The sequence below is a fragment of the Lampetra planeri genome, chromosome 33, assembly GCF_965212315.1.
Source record: "Lampetra planeri chromosome 33, kcLamPlan1.2.h2, whole genome shotgun sequence".
Lineage (NCBI taxonomy): Eukaryota > Metazoa > Chordata > Hyperoartia > Petromyzontiformes > Petromyzontidae > Lampetra > Lampetra planeri.
This window is the reverse complement of record NC_136139.1, coordinates 6,861,142-6,888,809: the sequence shown is the minus strand read 5'-3', so window position 1 is coordinate 6,888,809 and position 27,668 is coordinate 6,861,142. Positions and strand designations below refer to the sequence as shown.

Genomic DNA, 27,668 nt, shown 5'->3' with positions numbered 1-27,668 from the left:
GGCCGGGTAGGGTACGGGTACGGCCGGGTACGGGTACCCGTTTGCGACCCTGGTGCGGCCGGGTACGGGTAAGGAATCAAAACCCGTTTGCGACCTCTGCGTAAGAGCGCCTCCACGTGGTTCAGGGGAGAGCGCCCACAGGATGTTGAGGTAAGAGCGCCCCCGCGTGGTGCACGTTGAAGTTAGTTTCACTTTCGGATGCTCAACCTTTAGCGCGGCCCACAAGGGAGTGTTTCAGGCCAGGCAACAGGAAGCAGAGACACACACAGGGTTGACCACAGCGACGAGCAGACAGGCCGAGAGTGAGGCACGCAAGGAGTTGGACACGGATACAGCAACGCACGAAGACATCGACAGGTACACGCGAAGACGCACGCAGAACCGACACAGGGGCACAACGGATGCAGAGCTCGAGAGGACGTAGGCACAAACACACACTCACGCCGCAGAGACGGACGCAGACGTACACGTGAACGCGAGAGTCAGAGATACACAAACACACACGAGAGGCACACGGACAGAGACGGCGAAAGCGAGACAGGACGGAAGAATAGAAAAGTAGATTTAACGCAGCTCACGAGTCGAGCACTTACACCCAGCGCGCATCACCCACTGAACCCGTGGGTTCATCAGCCACGCATCTCAGGTGCAGTCAGCAAACGGCCTCCTAAATTAAAAACCCGACAGTATTGAAATTCACCGGGGCTTCCCGGCTTTCGTGGGCGAGTTATTGATCACTGTGGGTCCGACTGCAGTTTGCTTTGCGTCATGTGGGTGAGCACTCACACAAGAGCGAGCGGGTGAACTCATCCAGGCAACCCGATGCACAGATTTCTCACCTGCACCCTCTCACCTGCACGCTCTCTCTCTCACCTGCCACTCTCTCACCTGCACACCCTCTCTCACCTGCACTCCCTCACCTGCACGCTTTCTCACCTGCACTCTCTCACCTGCACGCCCTCTCACCTGCACCCTCTCACCTGCACCCTCTCACCTGCACTCTCTCACCTGCACGCTCTCTCACCTGCACCCTCTCACCTGCACGCTCTCTCTCACCTGCACGCTTTCTCTCTTACCTGCACTCTCTCATCTGCACGCTCTCTCACCTGCACGCTCTCGCTCACCTGCACCCTCTCACCTGCACCCTCTCACCTGCACTCTCTCACCTGCACACTCTCTCTCTCACCTGCCCTCCCTCACCTGCACGCTTTCCCTCTCACCTGCACTCTCTCACCTGCACCCTCTCTCACTGCACGCCCTCTCACTGCACGCCCTCTCACCTGCACGCTTTCTCTCTCACCTGCACTCTCTCACCCGCACGCTCTCTCGCTCACCTGCACCCTCTCACCTGCACGCTTTCTCTCTCACCTGCACTCTCTCACCTGCACTCTCTCACCCGCACGCTCTCTCGCTCACCTGCACGCTCTCACCTGCAGCCTGGGAACGCCGCTCACCTGTACTGACCAGTCGAGGTGAGTTTGCGTTACCGTTGAGATTCAGTGGTGGATGGATGGGTTATTAGAAATGATAGTATCCCCTCTCTCCCCTTCGCCCTGCAACGTATAAGAGCCTTGTAATGTGACAGAAAATATATATACAGGGTGCTTGAAGAAAATCTTAACACTTCTGAGAATTTTCAAAAAATAAAACGAGAAATGTGCCTCCGGGCTCTGGAGAGGAATCCAGGCGTGTGTTGACGACGATGGCGAACAATTGGAGACTCTGACTTTTTGAAACTATCGACATTACATTTGTTATCATGTTACGGTGTATTATCCGTTGTTTTTTAAAATTAAAAACCATAATCCCATATAAGTGTAAAACATTCACAAACCGTACCTCTCCATAACAAAGGCTCAGTCTTTTGTTATGCAGTCTATTCTTAGTCTTAAGCCTCACCTTACCATATTAATAAAAAGTGTTCCGTACTTGGCCCTTCCCCTCTTCAACCATTATATATACGGAGTGGTAGCTCTTGTAATCTCTAATTTACTTGATACAGCTGTCGTGGCTGTGACGGTTCCACCTGAAGACGGAAGCTTGTGTTGCCTCCAAAACGTGATTTTTATTTTATTTTACTTTTATTAATTTTATTTTTTTACCTACGTGACTTTACCGGAAAAAACCTAAGAATGTGAATCCTTGCAGTCACGAAAGCTTCAAATCTAGAATTAAGTGTAAAACATTTTTTCAAGCACCCTGAATATTTACGCGATCTAACCCAAAAAAAACCTATATTATGGGTGATATTAGTCGCGAAAGCCTACGTGTTAAGCAGAAAATATATCGACAAGATATATAGGTGTGGTGATATCAGATAAAAAAAATCCGATTAGCACGGTTGGCTACGTACGGTGAGAAAGAAGTCCAACATACGGTACAAATATTCGAAGGCGAATCTATTCAGACTGGAAGAATCCGATGAGCTGTGAAGCTCTTTATCATGTACGTCCAGCATGTGGGGGGAGGGGGGGGTCAGCAAGACGAATGTGGGCAAACGTCGAGAGAGAGAGATGTTGCTGCAAGTGAGATGAGAGAAGAGATGACCGGCGAGACGGAGATGAGGGTGAGACCAATTGGGCCCCTTAAACATGTAAATTGTGAGATATTTGATGAACCCCGAGAGTTTGTTTCGTTACGCAGCCTCCTCCTCCCCCCCCCCCCCCCCCTTTGAGCTAATTGGAACCCTGGACGTCGCCTTGTTCGTCCTTGTGCCGACGATAACAACATCGCCACTTCCGTCATTTACACAAATCTGGACGCGGAAGGTTGCCACTCCAAGCCCTCCCACAACCCCAGCCCAAACCTTGCACAGAACTCCCCTTTGGCATCACCACCACCACAGTGTCTCTGTACAGTCGACATTGCTCTACTATTGTACAACCACACACTACGCCACGACGGCCCTCTGTCAATGCGCCGCTGGACGAAGCAGCGTGGCTCGTGCATGGCGGTGCGCCGCTCTGATCATCCCATCGAGGATTGCGCCGTCCCATCGAGACGGATCTCCGAAATGGATGGAGGTGTCATGGAGGGGGATGGGATGCAGATGTCAGAGAGGGGGATGAGATGGAGGGGGATGGGAAGGAGGTGTCAGGGAGGAGGATGGAGGTGTCAGGGAGGGGGATGGGATGGAGGGGGGTGGGATGGAGGTGTCAGGGAGGGGGGGGGATGGAGATGTCAGGGAGGGGGATGGGATGGAGGGGGGTGGGATGGAGGTGTCAGGGAGGGGGATGAGATGGAGGGGGATGGGAATGGTGTCAGGGAGGAGGATGGAGGTGTCAGGGAGGGGGATGGGATGGAGATGTCAGGGAGGGGGATGGGATGGAGGGGGGTGGGATGGAGGTGTCAGGGAGGGGGGGGGATGGAGATGTCAGGGAGGGGGGTGGGATGGAGGGGGGTGGGATGGAGGTGTCAGGGAGGGGGGGGGGATGGAGATGTCAGGGAGGGGGATGGGATGGAGGGGGTGGGATGGAGGTGTCAGGGAGGGGGGGGGGGATGGAGATGTCAGGGAGGGGGATGGGATGGAGGTGTCAGGGAGGGGGGGGGGGATGGAGGTGTCAGGGAGGGGGATGGGATGGAGGTGTCAGGGAGGGGGGGGGATGGAGGTGTTAGGGAGGGGGATGGGATGGAGGTGTCAGGGAGGGGGGGGGGATGGAGGTGTCAGGGAGGGGGGTGGGATGGAGGTGTCAGGGAGGGGGGTGGGATGGAGGTGTCAGGGAGGGGGATGGGATGGAGGTGTCAGGGAGGAGGGGGGATGGAGGTGTCAGGGAGGGGGGGGGATGGAGATGTCAGGGAGGGGGGGGGATGGAGGTGTCAGGGAGGGGGGGGATGGAAGTGTCAGGGAGGAGGGGGGGCCTCACTGGCTTGTCCGGCGAGGAGGGGGCTTCGTTGAATTCCATCCCGTGCGGGGAGATTGTGCGCGGGGTTAACGCCCTTCTTTGCCTGTCCGCCTGCCTGGGATTTCCCCTGGCAGGCTGCTGCGGTTTCCTCCCTCCAACACCGATGACGACCATCCCACAACAACGCAACGCAACGCGCAACCCACCCACGGTCTCACGGAATTTGTGCCAAAAACATCTCCGCGTGATGTGTGAGCCAGGCAGCAGGCAGCAAGCAGCAAGTGAAGAGCTCTGCTCTAAGGACAACTTTGTTCTGTTGCTGCATTTGTGAGGTTCTCTCTCTCTCTCCTCTATCTCTCGTTCTCGCTTGGTGACTGTTTTGTTGAGTAATGTATAGAAGTGTAAATCGTACACAGTGCTGTATATACGCGGACCAGACTGCTACTTGTTGTAAATGTAAATATAACAAATATAAAAACGGGACACAGGCCAAGCCACGCTTTCTCAGTTCCTTAAAATAATAATAATAATAATGAATGAATTGCGAATGTTTCGGAATGCTGATGATGTGACGTCAACGTGTGAAACAAACCTTGAACGTGTCCATGCATGTTGTATTGCGTAACAAATAATAATCACCGCTGGGGAGACAAATGCGGCCGGGCCCCTCGTGCCGGTCTTCACTAACAGCACTTGCCCCAACAGTCTGTTACAGGCGACACGGGGGATCTTTGTCTTTGTGTTGTACAATGACCGCGTGGAATGTGAACTGAACGTCCACGTGGATCATGCAAATCATGTGCAATATTTAAAAAACAACGCGTAATCTATGCTATTATTATCTGTTTAGGTCAGTTAACACCTTATGTCATGTTTTCATGGCATTGTTTCACATAATACAGCGTGAGCCAGTCCTTAAATCTTATTCTTCTTTCGTATGGCTGATGTGGATGAAGAGCAACGGCTACAATATCAAATTCAGTCCATATAGTTAAACAATATTCATCGCTTAACTATACTCTTTGGTTCTTTGGGTAAAGTCACGTAGGTATAAAATAAAATCAATCACGACGTTTCGGGCGCAACACAAGCGTCTGTCATCAGGTGGGAAAGCGCGGTCTGCTGCTGATGCAGACTGTTTTAAAAGGTTTGAAATGGATGTAGTTCAAGGGTCGTAAAGAAGTGACCGGGGCAAGTGATGTTAATGTAAGAAATCAGCATATAACTGTGAGATAGGAGGACAGCCTCCTGGACGAGGGCACGGAAGTGGCTATGCTAATGTGAGAGATTAGCATGATTTTAATGTGAGAGATTAGAGGGCACGGAAGTGGCTATGTTAATGTGAGAGATTAGCATGATGCTAATGTGAGAGATTAGCATGTAACTGTTGAAAAGGAGGAGAGCTGCCTCCTTGACGAGGGATTGTTACTCAACAGGTGCAATCCAAAGGACATGAGAGCATGAGAGTGCAATCCAAAGGCATGAGAGTGCAATGCAAAGGACATGTGAGCATGGGAGATCTAAGATGCATAGAGAGAGACACAGAGAGTCGGAAATAACAGCTGACATAGGCAGGTAGGATGGAAACATCACAGTCAGTTAAGACTTTACCTGGTTAATAACGTCCTTCCGATGATTGCTCAGTTACACTGAGCTCCCATTCCCCATTCCAAGGTTACGTATCATCCTTGCCATTCATCACATCAACACCAAGGACTCACACGTGACGTAATGACGTCACAGCTCCTGCAATATTGGTGACGACACATGCCTGGTAATCGTGGCGGTGATGATGAAACATTCTTGACCAACCCAGGAGTTTCCAATTAAAATACAAACAATGTGGGCATACTCTATGCTATTTGAGAAACATATCTTCTTCCATCGTATGGCCAGGTGGAATTTGCAATATTTGTACGTGTATTTCGAAGTTATTAAGTCATTTAATAGCCTCTGTGAAGGCTAAATAGGTGTTGAATCCCAATACAGAGCCTGATGTGATGCTGCCCCGTTGCCGATCTGTTTTTGTTCTTATTTCCAATGTTAATTAGCAAATTCCTGCTTCATAATTCACTTTACTATGGTGACCACACCAAAGCAAAGACTCGCCATGTAACCTCCAACAGACTGTTGGGGCAGGCGCTGTGAGTTAGCACCTATGAAGGCCGGCACGGCACACGAGGGGGTGGGTGGCCAGCACCACGCCCGGCCGCCTCTTTCTCCCAAGTAGTGACGTTTACACACCATTCTTGGTACTCATTTGAGGCTGAGTCGACCTAGGGGAGGCCCAGAACCGGTTCCGATAATTGTAACTTGGGGTTGGCCGTGAGCGGTAATCATAATCGGGTCGCCGGGTTCGCAGCGCGCTAGCCGCGACAGTCCAGCTCGCCACGACGCACCACCACCATCATCATCCCTTATGAGACAGAGTTCCTGTTTCGCCATCGAGTTTGCATATCTTCTCTGCCCACATATCTCAGAACTCTGCACGATCTCATATCTCCATGTGTCTTAAAGTTCTCATCCACTATTAATGAACCCAAACTGCCGCTGATGATACCCCCCCCCCCCATCACATCCTGACTCTACGATTGAGACTCTCTCCTATTCCATGGCCTCCCAAAATATCTCCTTCTCCAAACTCAGATGATCCAAAATGTTGCCAACAGACTTATTACCCACAAACGTAAATGAGACCGCATCATTCCAATACTCCCAATTTCTCCACATGGAAAGCTCTTTAAGCTCTCAATGTGATTGCCCCTATCTGACCTCTACACTTTCACCTCCATCTACTCCCCTTCCACGCACTCTCCTACCTTTCCCCTCTCATCTCACTCTACTCCTTTCCACTCGCAGGTCAAGTAAGCAAATGCTTTTTTTCTGTCGAAGCCCTCCAGTCAATCATAACTCGGTGGGAGGTCGCTCATTCTCTTTTCCTGCCTCAAAGCCAGTAACTCCACTTCCCCAAGTCATCCACACTGTCAAACTGCCTGTGCCTGTTCAGCCACAACACCTTTCTGTGGCTGTGACTGGCTGCCTCTTGTCTATAAATAAAGTTCCCACTGTTTCTATACAGTGTCTTGTACACACTATAAATCAAACGTGTTGTCAAATATTAATGGAATTGGCTGAATAGCCCCATTGCAAGACCCTCTTGAAAAAGATGGTCTACATTCATTGTGGCTTTACTAAGCATTTAAATGGGATTATTATTATTGGGAGGGAGCGGTGATGCAATCGTTCATACACTGTGCTATTAACTTGGTGAGTTTGATTCTGAGCCATGGCTAACATCAGCGGCGAGTGATATCTTAACCGGAACTGGGGTTTCTCCTTCACCAAACCCGCGCTGGCTATTGTGGAAAAGTATGGGCCAACAACCTCCATGACCCTCACAGCGTGGGAAAGTCTTCCAGCGGCAGTGATTGACAATGGGCTTTAAATTGAAGCACATTTCTTAAAAACTGCTTTTTGTGTTTAGTTTGTTGATCTTCCCCTGCACCTCCGATTAGGACGGTTGGCTACGTACGGTGCGAAAGAAATTCAGCATATGTACATTATAAAAATGAGACTGGTCCTTGCCACAAGAACATGGATTTTTTATTACTGGCGGAGGGCTCACCAGCCTTGTAGCATTGGGGGGGAGGTTGGAGGGGTGTTGCTGGAGGGAGTTGAGCCCCCCAACTAAAGGCTCGGCCCCTCTTATACACTATCGGTCAAGTCGTTCTAAATATAAACTGTCCGCAGTAGTTGGTGGGAGCTGGACAACATGTAACATTTTTCACAATTAAGAAATGGGCGTTGCAGCCTTTCCTCATACGCACAGGGAGTGAGAGCCAGATCACATCATTCGTCATTCTGCTTCGCGTTTAGCAGTTCACGGTTTTCAGTACAGATAGTCCCCGAGTTACGATGGTCCGACTTGCGATATTTCGATCTTACGATGGCGATACGTTCAATGCATGTTAAAAGTTTTTTATAGCAGGTAGGATTGATTCCTGAAAAAACTTTCTATGAAATTGCAGTTCATATAGGTAGGCTAAGAATTTACCTTGTTTTTTTTACTTTACATTTTACTGTGCAATACAGTATTGTAATTAATAAATACATACAGTATATAGTTTATACAGTACGCTACTGTAAATTGCTCTGTTTTGCTAAATTATCACCATTCTTTAAGACTCCTGGGTAGGCTAGGCCATCTTCGACTTACGATTTTTTCGACTTACGACGATGGGGTCGTCGTAACGCATCTCCATCGTAAGTAGAGGACTACCTGTATTGATGGTGAGTGTTTGTGTGTCCGCCTTTCTAACCAAGGTCACAGCGTTGGGGCCCGCCTGCCCGCCATGGCCCAGGGCCCCACAACGCTGTGCTCTTTCCCGCCGGCGCCGGGCCCCGTGAGCCGTGGCGCAGAGTGCGCCATCCCGTCCGAATCGGCCGTGGAGCCGCTGGTGGGCGGCTACACCTGCGACTTCACGAGCCCACCCGAGCCGCGCTACCTGTGCGGCTCGTGCCACCTGGCGCTGCGCGACCCCCACCAGACGGGCTGCGGGCACCGCCTGTGCCTCACCTGCGCCAAAGTCATCCTCAGGTGGCGAGGGGATAAGGGGACAGAACTGGCGCGCGGGCGAACGTTTACCGGGAGTGTTAGTGCCGTCCAGCTCTGTAACGTCAGAGAGGCTGAGCTGCCCCCCACCCCCCCCCGCCCCTTCAAGTCAAGCCTAACGATGGCTTGGCAGCCAAGGGAGGGAACGTGTCCAAGAGAATATCTACCGCGTAGGTGGAGTGATGAAACGTGCTCGTGTGTACGTGATGGGTGGATTGTTACATCACAGGGCCATGAGAGATGGTGGAGCAGTGGATTGATCGTGATGGATAATGATGAATGAGGATTGGACCATGTCCACTTTTGATCAGTTTGTCCCCATCCCAAAACGGATCTGCAATGCCACAATCTGTCCCACTCCTGCACATGAACTGATGAACCCCATCCTGCTGCTGCGTCTTCACAGTGGTCCTACTCTTGGTTGCGTTTTATCATTTTGCTACTGTTTACGCACCGGTGTCATTCCTCCACCCTCACCCATCGAGTGAATGGAGTTAGTGACAAGATACGACCGTAGCACTCGGCACAGTCTAAATATTACCAGTGATACACGTGGCTTAGAGAACATTCCAGTCAAACTGCTTTTAGCTATGTTGATTCGGAGGGTGCGGGTTATGCATGAAATTATGAATAATAAGTTGAAGTATGACTTTTTTTACTTGCAAAAAAAAGTGTGGATAATATTAATTCAGCACTTTCAGGGTCTCACTTCTGGGGAACCCTGCTGAATGTAAATGTAAATAATAGGATGCATGTGCTATGTGGCAACACTTAACCATGAATAATCAGCAGAATTTCTGCAGATCATTTAAGTCAGAGGTGGGAATCCTATGGCCCACACGCTGTAGTCAGCCCACAACTTATTTTTAACATGGTCCCGCAGTCACATGAGGCCTACCACTTGAAAATGGCCTGCATATGACACACATCTGTAACTCTCACGCCAAGCATATTCGTCTCAATAATTGGGTGTTAGAGGGGAATATTTATAACCTGGCAACGATGCTGCGTTCTCAATTTTAGCACGCTTGGGTCACTTCTGTCACTGCTAGAGCCTCTTGCAGTGACAAAAACGATTGAGGTTTTGCCTTGCCTGAGCTAGAGGGGCTGTGAATAACTAGAAGAGGGGGGCAATAGCATCGCAAAAGAGGGAAGTTTCACCGTGGCCTTCGTTTCTTGTTGTGTTTTTTTCAGTGCCCCAAGCCCGGCGTGCCCCGAGTGCGCCTCCCCCCTCGCCGAGCACGAGGTGAGATCACGACAGGTTCCCCACTGGCAAATGTGTAAGTGGCTACGGCTCGCTGATGAGCTATCGGAACACGAAGCTGCCCACGTCTCTTGCATTTTAGAATTAACGGTGAATGTTATTAACCCTAAAGAAGTTCCTTATGGCAGACAATTACCAGTGTCGTTTGTTTATGATACTATATTAAAATAAAAAAATGCTGCCTTCCTAGAAGGGATGAATGGGCGGATGGTCACGTCCAAAGGACATGCGGGTTGCAAGTTCAAAAGAAAAATTATGAAATGGTTTAGTTTTAAACGGTGTAGTCGTTGATGCCAATTGCATGTCACATTTACGAAGGAACCGCAGACAAGCTGGGAAGGCAGACAAGTGGTGAGCCGGCATCAACAATTGCCCAAGCTCTGCAGTTCTACATTAACAGTTCTACATTATACATTAACATGTTTTCAGCCAATGTGTGTATACAGAAAAGGCTCAGCAAGTCTTAAGATTCATATTCAGGAAGGTTCTTTCTTGGGATGTTTTACCAGTTACATTTTAAGGAGTGTTTTGCAATACATTCTAATTTAATATACAATATACTGCAACTATATACTACAATGTTATTCATGTTTAGCGAGTGGAGAGCGTGAGTCCAAGGGATGCATTAACAAACACGCAAACATGCGTTCACCATCCACGCGTCAAACATTTAGGCAATGATGATATGGGGGGTGCAGAATGAATCGAGAGGAAGTGATGAAGGAACTTATTTTTTTGGTTCTTTGTTTGACCTTCCCGCTACAGTTTCCCTATTTTTGTCACTCGACGCTGCGGGCTGGAAATGGCCACACACATTACCGTAACGTTTTCTTGGTTTTTATTTATCGAGCATTTTGTTGAAAAACTTCCAAGCATGAGGAGCTTCTTGAGTTTCGTCGCGAGGCCCTTGATGCAAAAATACCACGAGAAACGTGGTATTTCAACCGCATAGCTGAACATTCCTGCTCTGAACCTGCTGCCTGGGTCCTCCCCCAGCCCCCAGCCCCCATCCTCCAGCCCTTGTGTGCTCCGTCCCTTTCCCGTCCACCCGCCCTTTTGCCCTCATTCCTTTGGCCGTTGCAATTTGCCCTTTCACCTCCCGATTAGCACGGTTGGCTACGTATGGTGCGAAAGAAGTTCAACATACATACAGCATGCACACGTACGAAAGCAGTGACTCAATACGCACGGTTTAATTATGGACGTCTCATACCCGGACTCAAACCCGGGTCTCCGAGTTGGTGACTCCACGACTCTGACTCAGTATCATCTCCCTGAGCCGCCTGGCTCTGCCAATGTCCCCTATTCTCTCACTCTACTGTCTTTGACACTCCACGATGTGCATCCCGTGTCTCCCTGTCCCTTTCCATGTCTCCTCTTGTCTGCCCATGTGTCCTCGTGTTTCCCCCTTCCCTGTCCCTCCACGTGTCCTCCGTGTCTCCCCATTCCTCCCCATGTCTCTCCGTGCTTCCCCGCATGTCCCCATCTCTCCCCATGTCTCTCCGTGTCCCCGCATGTCTCCCCGTGTGTCCTCGTGTGTCCTCCGTGTCTCCCCATTCCTCCCCATGTCTCTCCGTCTCTCTCCGTGCCTCCCCGCGTGTCCCCTTCTCTCGCCATGTCTCCCCGTGTCCCCCCATTTTTCCCCGTGTGTCTCCGTGTGTCCTCCGTGTCTCCCCATTCCTCCCCATGTCTCTCCGTCTCTCTCTGTGCCTCCCCGCGTGTCCCCTTCTCTCGCCATGTCTCCCCGTGTCCCCCCATTTTTCCCCGTGTGTCTCCGTGTGTCCTCCGTGTCTCCCCATTCCTCCCCATGTCTCTCCGTCTCTCTCTGTGCCTCCCCGCGTGTCCCCTTCTCTCGCCATGTCTCCCCGTGTCCCCCCATTTTTCCCCGTGTGTCTCCGTGTGTCCTCCGTGTCTCCCCATTCCTCCCCATGTCTCTCCGTCTCTCTCCGTGCCTCCCCGCGTGTCCCCATCTCTCCCCATGTCTCCCCGTGTCCCCCCATGTCTCCCCGTGTGTCCTCTCGTGTCTCCCCGCATCTCCGCGTCGTCTGTGGGAGGAGCAGCTGTACAGAGACGCGTGCTGTACCCGGGAGGTGCTGGGGCTTCTCGTGTTCTGCTCGAACCGCACAGCTGGCTGTGAGGACACGGTGGCGCTGCGCCATCTCGAGGTGAGCACCACACTGCGTCCTCATGCACCGCATCCCCCATGCGTGTGAGGATGTGTGTGAGAGAGAGAATGGGGAGTGGTAGTGCAGCGGTTCGTGCACTGCGCTACGCATTTGGCGACTCGGGTTCAATTCCCCGCTCACAGTCAACACCAGTAATGATTATCTGAACCGGTCCTAGGCCTCCCCTTGGTCGACTCCGCCTACAAAAATAAGTACCTGGTGCATTGTGTAAACATCGCCACTAGGGAAACAAAGGTGGTCGGGTGTGGTGCTGGCCACCCACCCCCTCGTGTGCTGTGCCGGCCTTAATGGATGTTTGCTGACAACACTTCCTCCTATAGTCTGTTAAGGCTACGGTGGGGGGAGGGTCTTTGTTTGTGTCATATGCGGTGTGCGTAGAAGCTCACTGCATGCTTCGTGGTGTTTGTGTCGTGTATTTTGTGTGGTGTGTGTGTGTTCTTAATGTATATTGTGTGCGGTTTATACTCACTGAGGGTGGGGTGTATGGTCGTTGTGTGTGGTGTTTGGTGTGTGTGTGGTATATGCCCACTGTGTATGATGTTGTGGTGTTTGGCGTTTGTTGTGTATGGTGTTGTGGATGCTCACTGTGTGTGGTTCGTGCGGTGTATGCACGCACACTGTGTGTGGTGTGCGGTGTGTTATGAATGTTCACTGTGTGGTGTTATTGTGTACGCAGTACGTGTGGTGTGTGTAGAGTGCGGTGTGTGTGATGTATGCGCACTGTGTGTGGTGTGTGTGGTATATGATCACTGTGGTGTGTGTAGAGTGTGGTGCGCGCGTAGTGTATGCTCACTGTGTGGTGTGTGGTCCATGCTCACTTTGTGTGGTGTGTCGTGTGTGGCCTATGCTCACCGTGTGTGTTACAGACTCACCGTGCGAAGTGCCCGTATGAGCGCGTGCTGTGCGACTTCCCGCGCTGTGGCACCTCCGTTCAGCGCACACAGCTCGCCACACACCGTACCTCCTGCCCTCACCGCGCCGAGTTCTGCAAGTATTGCAGTGCAGCCGTGACCTGCTCCCTCCTTGAGGTGCCAGCATCACCATCATCATCTTCAGCATCGTCGTCGTCATCATCATCACCAACGTCATCACCGTCACCACTGTCATCACGATCATCATCATTGTCATCATCGTAACCATTTTCATAATCACAATCATCACTTTACTAGAATGTTTACAATCATCATCATCATCATTACTCTCTTCATCATAATCATCACCTTCATCATTATGATTTTAACTGTGATAATAACTATCATCGTTAACATAATAATACTAGTTATCCATTGTCTGCATTTTTGTCATCATCATGATAGTTAGAGTTGGGCTTTGAACCTGGGTTAGGGTCAGGGTAAGGATACTTAGTGTCAGAATTAGTGCCAGGGTTAGTGTTGTATCAGAGTTTGGACCGGTCTGTGCATCGCTCACGGCTCCCCTTGCCTGCCCCCTGGCTGCCCCCAGAGGCACCACAAGGAGGAGTGTGCGCAGTACCCGCTGCCCTGCCCCAACAACTGCGAAGAGCATGGCATCCCACGCGCAGAGGTGAGAGGGCAGTGGGGTAGCTGTCGAGTGTGCAGGCGGTGCAACTGCACCGGGGCCCACGGGCTGATGGTGTTGGGGCACAGACACTGGGTTACAATATGGAGAGGTAAAGGTTGATAGGGGTTCCCAATGCATTCTCTGCACCAGGGTCCATGACAACCACACCACACTACACCACTGTGAAACGGCATGTTGATACAGGAGATGATGATATGTGGCGTGTGATGATGATACAATCTGATGATGATGATGGGGGTGGTGGTGGTTTTGTGTGAAGGTAATAACATTTATATTTAGATGTGTGAATGTAAGAATCATTAATTTTGTATTCACATACATTATACGATATAGATTGTATAGATTCATACCACTCATAGAATCTGCATTCACAATGGAAAATTGGAATCGATGTGTTCATGTGTGTGGGGAGCGATAGTGTAGCGGTTAGCGCGCTGGACTATGAACCTGGCGTCCCGAGTTCGATTCCCGCTCACGGCCAACACCAGAGATGTTTTCCTGCACCAGTATTGGTACGGTGTATAAACCTCGCCACTGGGGAGACAAAGGCGGCCGGGCCTGGTACTGGCCACCCACCTCCTTGTGTTGCCGTTCCAGCCTTCATAGGTGCTACACGCTAACAGGAGCTACCTCGACAGTCTATTAAGGCTACGCGGTGGATCTTTGTCTTTGACAGCTCTCTCAGCACATGTCAGCCTGTGCGATGTCCACCAAGCTCTGTGGGTTCCACATGCTGGGGTGCACCTTTAAGGTAAGAGGCCTCTGTGCATGTGTTTATGTTTGTTGTGTTTGTGTGTACCCGTATGTGTGTGTGTGCCGTTGTACCGGTGTAGGTATGTATGTGCCTATTTGAATGTACGTGCTTGCGTGCGATGCAGGGCACGAGCGAGTCGGTGCGTGAGCACGAGGAAGCTGCCGTGCGGAGCCACTTCACTCTGGTGATCAGCAGGAATTCCGAGCTGGAGCTGCAGGTGACAGAGACTGCCGTGTATCTGTGTCTCGTGCGTGCATCCATTTCTGTCTGCGTGCCTGTCCGTGGTTCCACTCTTTCTTTCTTGTGCGCGTATCTGTGTATTTCTGTCAAGTTTGTCCGTTCTTGTCTGCCTGTAGGGCTGTCTGTGTTTGCCCATTCCTGCATGTTTATCTCGGTGTCCGTCTATGTCTGTCGATCTGTCCGTGTGTCCACCCCTTTTTTCCCTCTAACCCTAACATCCATTCTAATCCTGACGTCAACTCTGTACGTGTGTATCTGAAACTTCTTTCACACAGCACGTAGCCATCTCAACCCTAACCGTGAACGTTTACTCTAACCCTTAACCCCCCTCCCTTGGCTGCAGTGTGCGCGACTGCAGTGCTCGATCGAGGATCACACCAACATGTCCGAGATGCTGACTCAGCGCGTGGCTCAGCTGGAGCAGGACCTGTCTCACTGGAGCACGCTCACTGGCTCCAACAACACGCGCCTGGGCTCCACGCTGGTGCGTGCTTGGCCACACCTGCAGCACTCGCCCATCGCACATCTTTGACCTGACCCTCAAGAATGTATCGCTGTATCGGGCGGTGACACGGCCTAGCGGCGGTAGCGCGCTTGTTGGAGAGGTTCGTGTTTCGACCCCTTATGCTTTGCAGAAGACGTTAAAGATGCCTTGATGTAATTCGTAGTGAGTAGGCCATTAAATTGGGATGGCACATGGCAAACGTCACTTCCTACTGGCAGACGAGTGCTGTTTGCATGCCCAGTGCTGAGTCACTTTCTGTCCAGTCACAGCTGCCACTGGGGATATGCTGCCAAACGTTTGAGATGAGATTTGATGTAAAGCGCTCTTTAGACACCTCTGCGTAAAAGATGCTATGTGAAGTAAAAATCGTGATCATTGTTACATTTTTACTTAAAACTTTCGTGGCTGCTGGAATTCGTTTTCTTTGGTTCTTTCGGTAAAGTCATGTCGATATTTTTTTTTTCTACCTACGTGACTTTACCGAAAGAACCAAAGAACATGATAATTATTACTGACATTTGCTGGCCATCCTACAACCCGTTTCTTTGAAAAGCCTCTACATGTCTCCCTCCAATGCTAACACACTTATTAAATAATTTTACACTCGTGATACCCTTCGTCCAACACACGGTGCTATTTGGTTTGCTTACAACATTCAATGACATGTAAGATGAGAGCATTGCTATCTTGCAGTTTGGTCATGTACACACACACGGCCTCTGATGTTTCCCCACAATAAACAATCCTGTGGGGTGATGTAAGACAAACGCAAGCCATGCACTTGTTCCAGCCAGGCCATTCCAACACACAGATGCCTCTGGAAACCAATTAGGTAATGCACGAAAACCAGGTTAATTTTTTACAAATCAATGGACGATCTAGAAAAAACGTTTATGTAACCCGCGCGTCGTTTGTCCTGACCGTTGTTTCGCGACAGGAGATGCTCACGCAACACAACGAGCAGCTGCAGAGTCTGCACATGGCTCAGCGCGCGCCCCAGCGCGACGCTGACACGGCGGCGCTGCGCAGGGACATGGCGACGCTGCGCGAGCGCCTGCGTGCCCTGGAGGGGGCACTGGGCAACCCGAGCCCCTGCGAGGAGCGGTGCCACACGCACGAGCAGCGACTCACGATGCACGACTCTCTCCTCGACACCGCCGAGCGGCGTTTGCAGGTCACCGAAATCAATTAATCACTCGCCCAAGTAGGGTATGACCGGCCATTCTAGATTTGAAGCTTTCGTGACTGCAAGGATTCATATTCTTGGGTTTTTTTCGGTAAAGTCACGTAGGTAAAAAATTAAAATTAATAAAAGTAAAATAACAAAAAATCACGACGTTTCGGAGGCAACACAAGCTTCCGTCTTCAGGTGGAACCGTCACAGCACGCTTGCTGTATCAAGTAAGAGAAATTCCAAGAGATCCTACCCCGTATATATACTGGTTGAGGGGGGAGGAGCCAGGACAGGCCCCCTTTTTATTATTATGGTAAAGTTGGTGCGGCTGAAACTACGGCTAGTCTACATAACAAAAGACTGAGCCTTTGTTATGTAGACTGGCTGAGAGGGGGGGGGGGTGCCAGAGTTGTAAAGTGCAACTGCTGCTAATGGGACCGAGCCCCTGCCATGTAGATGGTAAAAGCAAAAAAGCAGATCAGGAAGAAACAGCCTCCTGTAATGTTGCTTTTTTACCTACGTGATTTGACCGGCCAGTTAACTTGACCGCTTAACGATAGACTGCACGACTTGAAGAGTTAACGTTCGGCCAGGTAAATCAATTACTTAACGATCCACTAAGTGACTCTATGACCGACCACTTGAGTTGACTACTTAACAGCTGAGCGCATGACTTATTTATTTTACGCGTGATAAATTAAGGAATGGCTGAACTACTTATTGACTCGCCAAGTAACTTAATGACAAACCAAGTGACTTAATGACGTCATGACTAGTTGATTGACCGGGTGACGTAACACTCAACAACCCACTAAGCGACATAATGACCAGCTTTATTATTACTTGCCACGTGACTTAATGACTTAACGACCAAGCTGCTTAACGAGTAATCTCACGAGGGATTCATGAATTACAGGGAGTCTCGGGTAACACCAACCACTGAGCTTCACTGCAAGCTGCCAACGTCCCCTTTTCTCGCGCGTCTATGCATGCAGGTTCTGGAGACGGCAGGCTACAGCGGCAAGCTGGTGTGGAAGATCCGTGACTACGCGCGGCGCAAGCAGGAGGCCGCCAGCGGCCGCACGCTCTCGCTGTACAGCCAGCCCTTCTACACGTCGCCCTTCGGCTACAAGATGTGCGCGCGCGCCTACCTCAACGGGGACGGCGTCGGCCGTAACACGCACCTGTCGCTCTTCTTCGTGGTGATGCGCGGCGAGTACGACGCGCTGCTCGAGTGGCCCTTCCGCCGTCGCGTCACGCTGTCGCTGCTCGACCAGGGCGCGGCGCGGCGCCACCTGTCCGACACGTTCACGCCGGACCCGGCGAGCGGCAGCTTTCGCCGGCCCGATGGCGACATGAACGTGGCGTCGGGGTGCCCGCTGTTCGTGTCGCACGTCGCCCTCGAGGGATCGTCGTACCTCGTGGACGACACGGTGTTCGTGCGCGTCGTCGTCGACCCGGGCGGAGCGAGCGACCCCTGAACTTTTGGCTCCCCCCCCTGACCCCCGAAGCGGCGGTCGTCCCCCCGTGGAAGGAGGATGAAGCCTCTGTAAAAAGTGTAAGGGTGTCTTCGGGTCACAACCAGAAGCGCTGTGTTAAAATGAGCTGTGAAATGACAAAACGCAATGGCCTAAGTGTCACGGTATTCAAATGGTGCCTATTTTCCATTGGCGGTTATACAAAGCGAGTGGTGGAAACTCCACATGCCTGTGGTATGAATCGTCCCTCCAAACAACTAATGTACATTTTACCGACACTGGAGAGATCACGATGATGATTGTATTAAATTGCAAATAAATCAACATCTATACACATGCATGTGTTGTATAAGCCTGAAATGCTATTCTGCCATTTTAATAATGTAATAATAATAATACTGCCCTTTTTCAATCCACTGCTGGATGAAAGCCTCGCCACGCCGTGTCGGTCATGGGATTGTTTAATCAAACTTCATGCTCGTCAGAGCGGGTCGGTGAATATGGTGGCCCATGACCAGTTCAGATATAACTCGTCACTGATGTTAGCCGTGGCCGGGAATCAAACTCAGGTCACCGGGTTCATAGTTCAGTGTGCTAACCACCATTGCACCACTGCTTTCTCCCAATAATAGAAATTACGTAATCCAAAAATATGCTGAAATTAACATTTTTAATATAAAATAATAACTCACATGTGGTGATTTGTGTGGTCATATACAATGAAGCTTGCCTTTTTGCTTTGGCTGCCAGGTAACTTGCATACGCCATGATATCGCATTTAGAAATAACCACTGTTACTTTTCTCGTGTCGGTGTTCATAACTATTTAATTGATATTTTTGGTACGATAATTAAGAATTAAATATTTTACGTGTCCGCTGGGTTCTACGGTCATTGTGTTGCCGACACGTTGATGTGGCTCTGTGCATTCTACTGCGATAAACGCCGAGATCTTAAGAGGACATCGCCCTCGTGTTTTTTTTCCACGGTGATCTCAAGATCATTTCTTCCCCTCCTTAAAGTAATTCATCGTCCCACGGCTGTCAATCCATACAGTTTACCCGTATTCTTGTACAGATACATTTTGCAATTTTTTTTGTCTATTTGTGTTTCTCCCTTGTGATGGGACTTTTAGATTTATAAGGGCACGGGGTGACTAATAAGAGTCTGAATTGGTCAGTAATAAGATAGAGAGAGCACTGATAAGGGGTTCACAGGTTTGTCATCCTAGGTAGGCCTCGGCAAGGTAAGGTAAATTACCTTTATTACCGGGTTAAAGGGTAAAGGTTTCGACATGCCAAGGGGTAAGGTAAAGAGTAGGGTAAAGGTAGCTCAGAAGAATTACCCGGTAGGGTAAGGGTAGGGCGAATAATTACCCGGTAAATACAGTACCTTGTTTACCGCTAAAAGTTCCGTGGCGCAGTGACGCAGTCCGTGGCCTCCATTTTATCGTGATGGCGGAGCACATGGAGACGGTCCACGTTCTTGAGGTCAAGGTACTAGAGGACGAGGATGCCAGCAACGGCTTTTTTGGGGTTGCTGCGAACAGCAATCGAAAGAGGCAGAGAAAATTAGCATATCAATGAGCTAATTTTCACTGCCCCCTCCCTCTCTCCGTCCCCGCCCCCCCTCCCTATATTTAAGGGACCGTCACAGAAACGACCCCTCTCTCTGTGCCGATATGTGTCCTCTCTCTGTGTGTCCTTGTGATGTCTGTCTGCTTGTATGTCTGTCTATAGTTTTCTAGTTAGATTTTTGTTGCTATTTCTCTTATGCCTGATGATGATTGCTTGTGTTGCAATCGAAACGTCGCTATTATTTTAATTTATTATTTTATCTTTAGACGTGACTTAACCGAAAGCACCAAAGAATAATTCCTGCAGTCACGAAAGCTCCAAAAATTAAGATTCCACTCTACATCCTGGCACCAGACAAACTCCACTCTACATCCTGGCACCAGACAAACTCCACTCTACATCCTGGCACCAGACAAACTCCACTCTACATCCTGGCACCAGACAACCTCCACTCTACATCCTTCACTATACAATTACGATACTATATATTACTTTGTACATTGTATTAAGCATTTAAATTTTATACTATTTGTTATTATACACTGTACCATATACAGCAGTGTGATATACATTAGGGTGGGTAGAATAATACATAGTGTAATATTACAATGTATAAGGTGGTTTATAGCAATACAGTATATAATTTAATGTTGGGTTTGTCTATGGCAGTATATAGTACGGTGTAGAACTCGTATGATGTAAGAGAATAAAGTTTAGATGGAAGCATATTATATTTTTTACGACGTAGAATTGTAATGTATTACTTACTGTTAGTAACTCGGCTTATTGTAGAGTATATTTAGTATACTGATGATACTATGTAGTTTATACTTTAGTTGTTTACGTGGTGGTTTTAGTTACTGCAGCTACATACTATTAACACTCCTTCCCTTTATTAATGCTACCCCTATCCCCTCCCTTTGATGCTGCTAATCCTGCATAATGCACGGGCATAAGTAGTACTAATCACATACCTGCATTTCCCATATCCCTTCCCTTTGATGCTGCTAATCCTGCACAATGCACCGGCATAACTGGTACTAATCACATACCTGCATTTTCCATAAATATGCAAAATCCCTCTTGATATGCACATTATTTTGTCAAGGCGCCCTTTCCCCCCCTTCCAACCCAGATTAAATATATGCTCCAAGCGTGGTGCTGTTTCATTCAGACGCTGTCTCCCCGACAGACCTGGTCTTCACCTGAGGACGGCTGCTTGCGTTGTGGCCGAAACGTCGTGAGATTTATTTTATTATGTTTCATTTTTATTATTTTATTACTTCCATTCTACGTGACTTTACCGAAAGAACCAAGAAGATGAATCCCTGCAGTCACGAAAGCTTTAAATCTAAAAATGAATAAAGTGCTCTAACTTTGCATTTATCGTTTAAAAAAATGTCCATGTTTTATACCCCAGTAATTACCCTGTAATCGCGAAATTTATTAGGATAAGGGTAAAAGGTAAGCTAAAGGTTCTTTTTTACCTTCTTTTACCTTACCTGCTGAAGGGTAAAAGGTAGGGTAGCGCGATTGTAATGTGGTAAGGTAAAAGGTAGGGTAAAGTTTCTCTTGTTTTTTTTACCGTTTAACTTTTATCTTACCTTGCCGAGGCCTAATCCTAGGGCTGTGACAATTCAGCCCTCACGATTCATGGTCATAGATCCGATTCAAGAATCTTTTATTTTATAAGCGCGTCCCAACATTGTGGTGGAGACTGCACATTGGGAGTGGTTCCCAGATGTAGACTTCGCAGCAGTGAACATTGGTGGCCACACCGATGAGTCACAATAACAACGAAACCGGTCTACAATTTCGATTTAAAGCTTTCTGACAGACCTGTTCTTCATCTGCTTGCGTTGTGGCCGAAACGTCGTGAGAATTGTATTTGATGTTTTATTTTTATTATTTTATTATTTCCCTTCTACGTGACTTTACCGAAAGAATCAAGAAGACGGTCTACAATTGTCCATCTCTGTCACTGCTGCAGTCAGTAGGTCACATTTGCGCAAATTTATTTTGGTGACACGAAGTCAAAAATAGAGGACCATACTGCAGTTCTTCAGGAACTTTATGGGTTTTATTGCTTATTTTTATTTCCCTTCTACGTGACTTTACCGAAAGAACCAAGAATATGAATCCCTGCAGTCACGAAAGCTTTAAATCGAAATGTTGATGGGTTGTTGCATACCGCAAGAAATGCGGAAGTTATTTTGTGCACGTTTATCTGTTGCTTGAAACATTACCGTCTTTTTTATCATGGGAATTTTATCGCGTAAAGATAGTCGAATGTGAATTGGTTTACAAATGCAGCTGGCATACATATACAGACTGCCACGGGCCGCGTATTGTATGTTATTGACTCTGTCGGTTCACCACAGTCCCTATGCGTGTGCAGCCTCCAAGTTTGCCGTGGTTCCTTATACAGTTCGGTACTGTAATGTTGATCCTATGTTTACCGCGGTGTCTTACAATGTTCCTGTCGGTGTTTATCCAGGGGGTGTTTACCGCGGTCCCTTACAGTGTTCATCAAGTGGATGTTTATCCAGTGGGTGTTAATATTGGTCCCTTACAGTGTTCATCCAGTGGGTGTTTATCGCGGTCCCTTAGAATGTTGATCCAGTGGATGTTTACCGCGGTCCCTTTACAATGTTGCTCCACTGGGTGTTTATCCAGTGGGTGTTTACCGCGGTCCCTTTACAATGTTGCTCCAGTGGGTGTTTACCGCGGTCCCTTTACAATGTTGCGCCAGTGGGTGTTTACCGCGGTCCCTTTACAATATTGCTCCTGTTTACCGCGGTCCCTTTACAATGTTGCTCCAGTGGGTGTTTACCGCGGTCCCTTTACAATGTTGCTCCACTGGGTGTTTATCCAGTGGGTGTTTACCGCGGTCCCTTTACAATGTTGCTCCAGTGGGTGTTTACCGCGGTCCCTTTAAAATGTTGCTTCACTGTGTGTTGACTGCAGACCCCGCAGTGGTTGCCGCGCGGGGCCCGGTCAGTGACAGCTGTTTGCGTCTCGGTTCACCCCAAACTCTGTCCGCGTGTCTCGCACGTGTCGTGCGTGGCGATCGCATCACCACGTGGGACTCGTGCTCAGCAGACGTGGCCACATCACGAGAGATGCGCCAAGTCTCGTCTTCAGAGCTCAGCAGGGGATGGGTTATCGCCACGCGTGGCACGTCCAAACAGGCTTCAGGGCTGCCACGTTAAACACACATTGTTGTAGAGTACTGTGCTTGCACGTCTATGCACCCGGCCTTCAACAACCCGCACTGAACAACGAGGTGAAGTGCGTTCAGATAACCCCCAGGACCCAGCACGGGCTGGGTGCAGCAGGCCCTCATCTAGCAGTGGATTCACACACTGGTGGCCGTGCTTTGTAGGGTTTTTGATTTGGGCCTTGGTTTGGGGTAAGCTTCGAGCAAGTGGCGGCTCTTCTTCTTAACCTGGGAGTGTGAGATGCCCTTTCTGGGGGTGCGAGACGTGGCCCGATTTTTTTAGAAGGTAAATAATCTAAAACACAAATTTGGCAAGACCACGTGAGTCCAAGTTACTCTGTTTCGTGAACCCCGTGTATTCATTAACGTTGTCATGTTTGTTTGCGATTGAGAACCAACGTCTTGCGTGCAAGGCTGCAGTGACAGTGTTATAATCCACCGAATCGAAATGCATTGCCATACAGACAGTAATGTGATATTGTGCTCTTAAGGACCGTTACCCGAAAGGTCGCCTAGTATAAATTGCTTATTTTGAGGCCACTGTTATCACCATTGGAACCTCCTTTGCCAGTAGAAAAATATGATAATTGGTTTTTTACCCTTTTATCTGGCAACAAAACTGACACCTTTTTACTGTTTTTACTGCCACTGTTATCGACAAATGTTGAGTTTTTTTGTGAATAGTATTTGACATTTGTGTTTTATACGTCCAGATTGGTGAAACGCCCACCACGTCCGTTGGGCAGCGAAAATGGACAGGGGTGGCAGTACAGCAACTAGGTTTTGAGCCTGGCTTTGCGGACCTTTGAGTGTAACCCCCTCTTGTTTATGCGTGGTGGGTTTTCTCCGGTTTCCTCGCCGTCACCTCACCCCGTGTGATCGAGAGTTGACTGTGTAGCCAAGTCAAAGAGCCCCCTAGGGGTGAGATCATTCTTACCAGCGCTGAGTCGGCAATTGATGGTTGTTACGTTCACGATACACGCGTTTATTCTTGCACTATTTTTTATTTACTCCTAATAATGACGATGAATCCTTGACCAAGCTTATAGCTTTAATTGCTACTATATTGCCCAATAATAATAATTTCCTTCATGTGCCTGGGGAAGCCTCGCTGTGTCTTCAAGACATTTGATTACAAGTTTGCTTTGTCTCTACCGATTCCAACAGATGAGAGCGAGTGCTCCGCTCAGACGCACTGACGCAGCCTGCTCGAGCCACTCTGATCACCGGTGACCATGCGGTTCAAGCTGCGGGCGCGGCTGCGCTGCACGCCCTTCAACATCCTCATCTTCCTGCTGCTCGTCGTCATGCTCGCGCTGCAGCTCACCTACCTCGTGCTGCTGCTGCGCATGGACGGCCACGGCGACGGCTCTTCGCCCCTGCCGCTGGCGGCCGCTTTCCTCGGCGCTATCGTGCGGCGCTCGTCTGAACCGCTGATCGTGGCCAACGGGAGCCTCGCCGGGGACCCCCAAGGGGCAGCGAATGCGTTGAGGGCGGCGCTGGTCGCTGCCGGCGGCGCCCCCACGCTCGATGCCAGCGGTCGCTTTGCCATCTTCAGCCGGCTCCTCGCGCCGGAACCGGCAACGGACGGCGCCGGCGACACGCGGCATGAGCTGAGTCTGGCCACCCACACGTCCGTCAATGGGCTGCACCACCTGGAGGTGCTGCTGGAGCGATGGGAAGGGCCCGTGTCGGTTGCCGTCTTTGCCTGCGCCAACGACACGTGGCTGGCGCTCGCCGCCATCGCGGCGGTGCGGGGTTGCTCGCAGGAGGCGCGCGACAACGTCGCCTTTCACCTCGTGGCGTCGGCCAACGCGGGTTTCTCGTCCGCGGCGTGGGCCGATGCTGGACAAGGGAACCGCTGGGCGGCGCCAAAGGTCGGCGCCGGCTGCAGCGAGGTGTTCGCGTGGCTCGGCAGCGAGGCGGTGCAGGGCGCACGCAGGAACTACGCGCTTGACGGCGGCGTGCCCTACCCCAACAACCTCCTGCGCAACGTGGCACGAGCCGGTGCACGCAGCCGGCACGTGCTCGTGGTGGACGTGGACATGGTGCCCAGTGTCAACCTCCACCGGGACTTCTTGTCCATGTTACGACGGGAAGATGGAGGCGGTGGCGGTGGCCGTGACCGATCGATCGTGTTCGTAGTGCCGTCGTTTGAGATACGCCACTCGCGCCGCGTGCCAGACAGCAAGGCGGAGCTCCTGCGCCTCCTCGGGGCACTGGAGTTGCGGCCGTTCTACGACGAGCTGTGCCGCAAGTGCCAGGCGCCCACCGACTATGCACGCTGGGCGGCGCTGCTTCCCGCGCCAGGACTGGCGCCAGCGTACGAGCTGGAGTGGCGCGACCCTTGGGAGCCGTTTTACGTCGGCCCGAGCACCGTGCCGCCGTTTGACGAGCGCTTTCAGCAGTACGGCTTCAACCGCATCAGCCAGGTGCGGCGTGCGGTGTTGATGATGCTAGCCACCTCAGGGTTGTTAAAAAATCATTTCGCTTGTCGTGAAATGTTTACTTGGTTTGGTCATACCTAGAATTAACAAACGAGCGGAGCGTGTTGGTGCGCACCTGTGATCTGGTCCTTTGGAGGCATATGTCGGTGGGACGTGAGGTTTTTGTTACCACAATTAGCATCGCATAAGCCGTGGGCAATCCACTCCTGGACAAAGGTCTTCCCAAGTTATCGCCATATCTCATGATTCTGTGGTGTTTCAATCCACCGAGAAACCTGCAGACAAGTTTATTCCATATGTAACGTGGTTTGTTAATCAAGTAAATGGATTTGGCTCGTGTGTTTGTGTGCGCACGTGCGTGCGTGCATACTCAGACATGCGAGCTGCACGTCGCTGGATACCGCTTCGCCGTGCTGGACAATGCCTTCCTGGTCCACCGTGGCTTCAAGCTGCCGGGAGACTTCCATGCTGGCAAGGAGGCCGAGCAAGAACGCAACCGCATCCTCTTCCGCCGCTTCAAGCAGGAACTGAAGTTGCGCTACGCCGACTCCCCCCGCCGCTGCTGAGCGACCGTCATCCTTCACCAACATCGGCATCATCTGGGGAAGGGGTGGGGGGCGGGCAGCACCACTTTACAATTTTGCTGACGGCCATGGCGAAGTGGGGAGCATGAGGGTTGAGGCGATGCTGCTGATGTTAAATAATGAACACAGTCCACAGTCATCGTGGAGGTGCTGCAGCTGAGGGGTAGGACACCTGGCGGCCGAGTTTAACACGTGAAAGGACACGGCTCAAATCCCTGCTTCGGACTACAGAGCACACAGTACAGCGTTTTCACCGAGCCATACTGAAAATGTATGAGTGCTATTTAGTTTATCTTAAAAATCACAAGTAGTTTAAAAGTAATTATATTGTTTACCATTAAAATGACATCAGTTAGCTTATACTGCTCCTGACCACGTGGGTTTTTAGTGGGGGGCTCCATGCCCCCTCCCCCACAATCATGCTGCCTGTTATCACCACTGCCAGTCTCGCAGTGATGCCGTGATGACACGACTGCCAAAAACACAAACACCTGTTGGTTGATTAAAATGGATATTATTCGATCTTAGAGCTCTAAAAAAGCAATGGGTATGTCCAATGGCAGTTATTTAAGTAACTAGATGTGGTGACACATGCTTTTAATAGTTATTTTAGAAGCACCGGTTGATAGTTGTGAACAGTGTGAGGTGGTCAAGAGGTAGCATCCTAGAAAGTGGGTTTAAGATCCTGTCCTTATGGCACTGTGTTAAGTTCCCACACCTCCGCTTAACAACGTACGGCGTGAAAGTTGTTCAACATACATCCACTCAACTGAAAAGTCAACACATTTGGCAACGTTATGAACTGGATTGGCCAAACATCCCAATACAGCAGGACCCTCAAGGTATTATGTATGAATGATAACAATACAAATATACTAATTATAAGCTTTGTATCATGGTATTACAGTGCTATTTTTATATTTTAATGACCTTAACACAATAGTAATTCAGTCGTCACCCTGACAAACCCACAAGACCCCCACTTGCCGTCCTTCGTTGGTGCAAATGGACACAAACCAATCCTCAACATTACATGATGTTCGACAGAAAAGTATGGTGATATAATATATGATGGTAGACCTAAACCTTTAATCAAGATTGCACATTTGCTCTCCATAAATCACCTTTTGCATGGACTGTACTATCATGTGTCAACATACACAGCAGCGAGCTTCCTGGCCTCTGGCCTGTAAAACATTGTAAATGTGAATTCAGTTTTATCATAAATGGCACCTGTGACCAGATCACCTGAAATGTATCTCATGTAATCGGATCTGAAAAGCTAAGCAGGTTTTAACGTGAATAATAGTTGGATAAGTGACCACCGTGCACACCAGATTGTCAGGCTGAAGTGGATTCGTGCTTTGTTGTGGGCAGTGCAGCAAAATCTGTTGTATTGAACTGTGCTTCCACGTCTCTGATACCCCACCTTCGATCTACACTTATCATTGTGGTAAAGTATGGTTACATAACGCACCTTATCCATCATAGTGGAGGCCCTCGCCCAGCAGTGTAATGACTATGGGGCTGTACGTGTCTGTAATAGATGGTAACACCACAAGTATCCGTAATCCTAGCTTGACTTTAAATTACTGATCGAAGATTGTTGATGTACGTCATGTGCTGTCGGACACCAACATCCAAACCTGCTCTCCAACTCCCTAGAAACACTGCCATATAAAGCAATGTGTTTTCATTGATGTAAAAAGGATAGTTTTTTTGGTATGACGTGTGATGCACTGTTTTTCCCTCGATTTGCCGATGACGTTTCAGGTGCCGTGATGTATGGCTGTTTGTATTTTAGTTTATGGAATAACCCTGCGGTTTTCCCCAATAACTATTTAATAAATTATTTTGTCAACAAAACTTTGTAATTCTATGCACTACCTTCAAAAAGAACAATGGTGTCAATTGGTGCTGTGAGCTCGTGAGAAATTAGACCACATGAAAAAGTCACCTCCACGAAAATCACTCAATTCCCGATCCGACCAGATCTTAGTGGGATTGATCTCGTTAGTCTTGGGATGGGACACTCTCCGGGAACTCCAGGCGATGCAGGCTGTGAGGTGTGTGCGGAGTCTTGTCATCTCATACATGCTCTGGTTTCTCTCACTTAGACTAAACACTCAGTCATGGAATTGGACAAATATCCTGATGCAATACCCACCTCAAAAAAGTGTCTTGGGGAAAAATGGTGGAAGTTACAGCATGAGGCCACATTTTAAT

The 27,668-nt window shown here is 49.6% G+C and overlaps 2 protein-coding genes and 1 long non-coding RNA gene across 7 annotated transcripts; 2 read left to right on the top strand and 1 right to left on the bottom strand.

Annotated features, from left to right (window-relative positions):
• Positions 1–18,571, top strand: LOC144729714 (TNF receptor-associated factor 3-like). 2 transcript variants are annotated; one of them, XM_078610153.1, is made up of 11 exons: positions 1–357; positions 8,166–8,439; positions 9,649–9,700; positions 11,779–11,883; positions 12,771–12,932; positions 13,366–13,446; positions 14,141–14,215; positions 14,343–14,435; positions 14,802–14,942; positions 15,901–16,137; positions 17,133–18,571. In XM_078610153.1, the coding sequence occupies exons 2-11, from the start codon at positions 8,195–8,197 to the stop codon at positions 17,616–17,618; spliced, it is 1,677 nt and encodes a 558-aa protein (XP_078466279.1). In that variant the 5' UTR covers positions 1–357; positions 8,166–8,194; the 3' UTR covers positions 17,619–18,571. The 2 variants fall into 2 exon arrangements, with proteins under 2 accessions (XP_078466279.1, XP_078466278.1); XM_078610152.1 differs by lacking the exons at positions 1–357; positions 8,166–8,439; positions 9,649–9,700 and having other exon boundaries at positions 9,709–11,883.
• On the bottom strand, positions 18,152–21,745 carry LOC144729719 (uncharacterized). Its single transcript, XR_013587747.1, has 2 exons — positions 20,796–21,745; positions 18,152–19,153 (listed from the first exon to the last, which is right to left on the bottom strand). It is a non-coding gene; the product is annotated as an uncharacterized LOC144729719 (long non-coding RNA).
• On the top strand, positions 21,545–27,308 carry B4GAT1 (beta-1,4-glucuronyltransferase 1). Of its 4 annotated transcripts, none has more exons than XM_078610157.1 (3): positions 21,545–22,187; positions 23,579–24,843; positions 25,233–27,308. In XM_078610157.1, the coding sequence occupies exons 2-3, from the start codon at positions 23,647–23,649 to the stop codon at positions 25,422–25,424; spliced, it is 1,389 nt and encodes a 462-aa protein (XP_078466283.1). In that variant the 5' UTR covers positions 21,545–22,187; positions 23,579–23,646; the 3' UTR covers positions 25,425–27,308. The 4 variants fall into 4 exon arrangements, with proteins under 4 accessions (XP_078466283.1, XP_078466284.1, XP_078466282.1 ...); XM_078610158.1 differs by lacking the exon at positions 21,545–22,187 and adding an exon at positions 22,194–22,477; XM_078610156.1 differs by lacking the exon at positions 21,545–22,187 and adding an exon at positions 22,194–22,477 and having other exon boundaries at positions 23,125–24,843.
• Positions 27,309–27,668: the final 360 nt, after the last annotated feature.

Bases quoted from the DNA above. Each gene is read 5' to 3' on its own strand.
- B4GAT1 (XM_078610157.1), top strand. From the start codon at position 23,647: ATGCGGTTCAAGCTGCGGGCGCGGCTGCGCTGCACGCCCTTCAACATC. The intron at 24,844-25,232 runs GTGCGGCGTGCG...GTGCATACTCAG, and splicing joins GCTTCAACCGCATCAGCCAG to ACATGCGAGCTGCACGTCGC.
- LOC144729714 (XM_078610152.1), top strand. From the start codon at position 11,056: ATGTGCATCCCGTGTCTCCCTGTCCCTTTCCATGTCTCCTCTTGTCTG. The intron at 11,884-12,770 runs GTGAGCACCACA...TGTGTGTTACAG, and splicing joins TGGCGCTGCGCCATCTCGAG to ACTCACCGTGCGAAGTGCCC. The intron at 14,216-14,342 runs GTAAGAGGCCTC...CGTGCGATGCAG, and splicing joins TGCTGGGGTGCACCTTTAAG to GGCACGAGCGAGTCGGTGCG.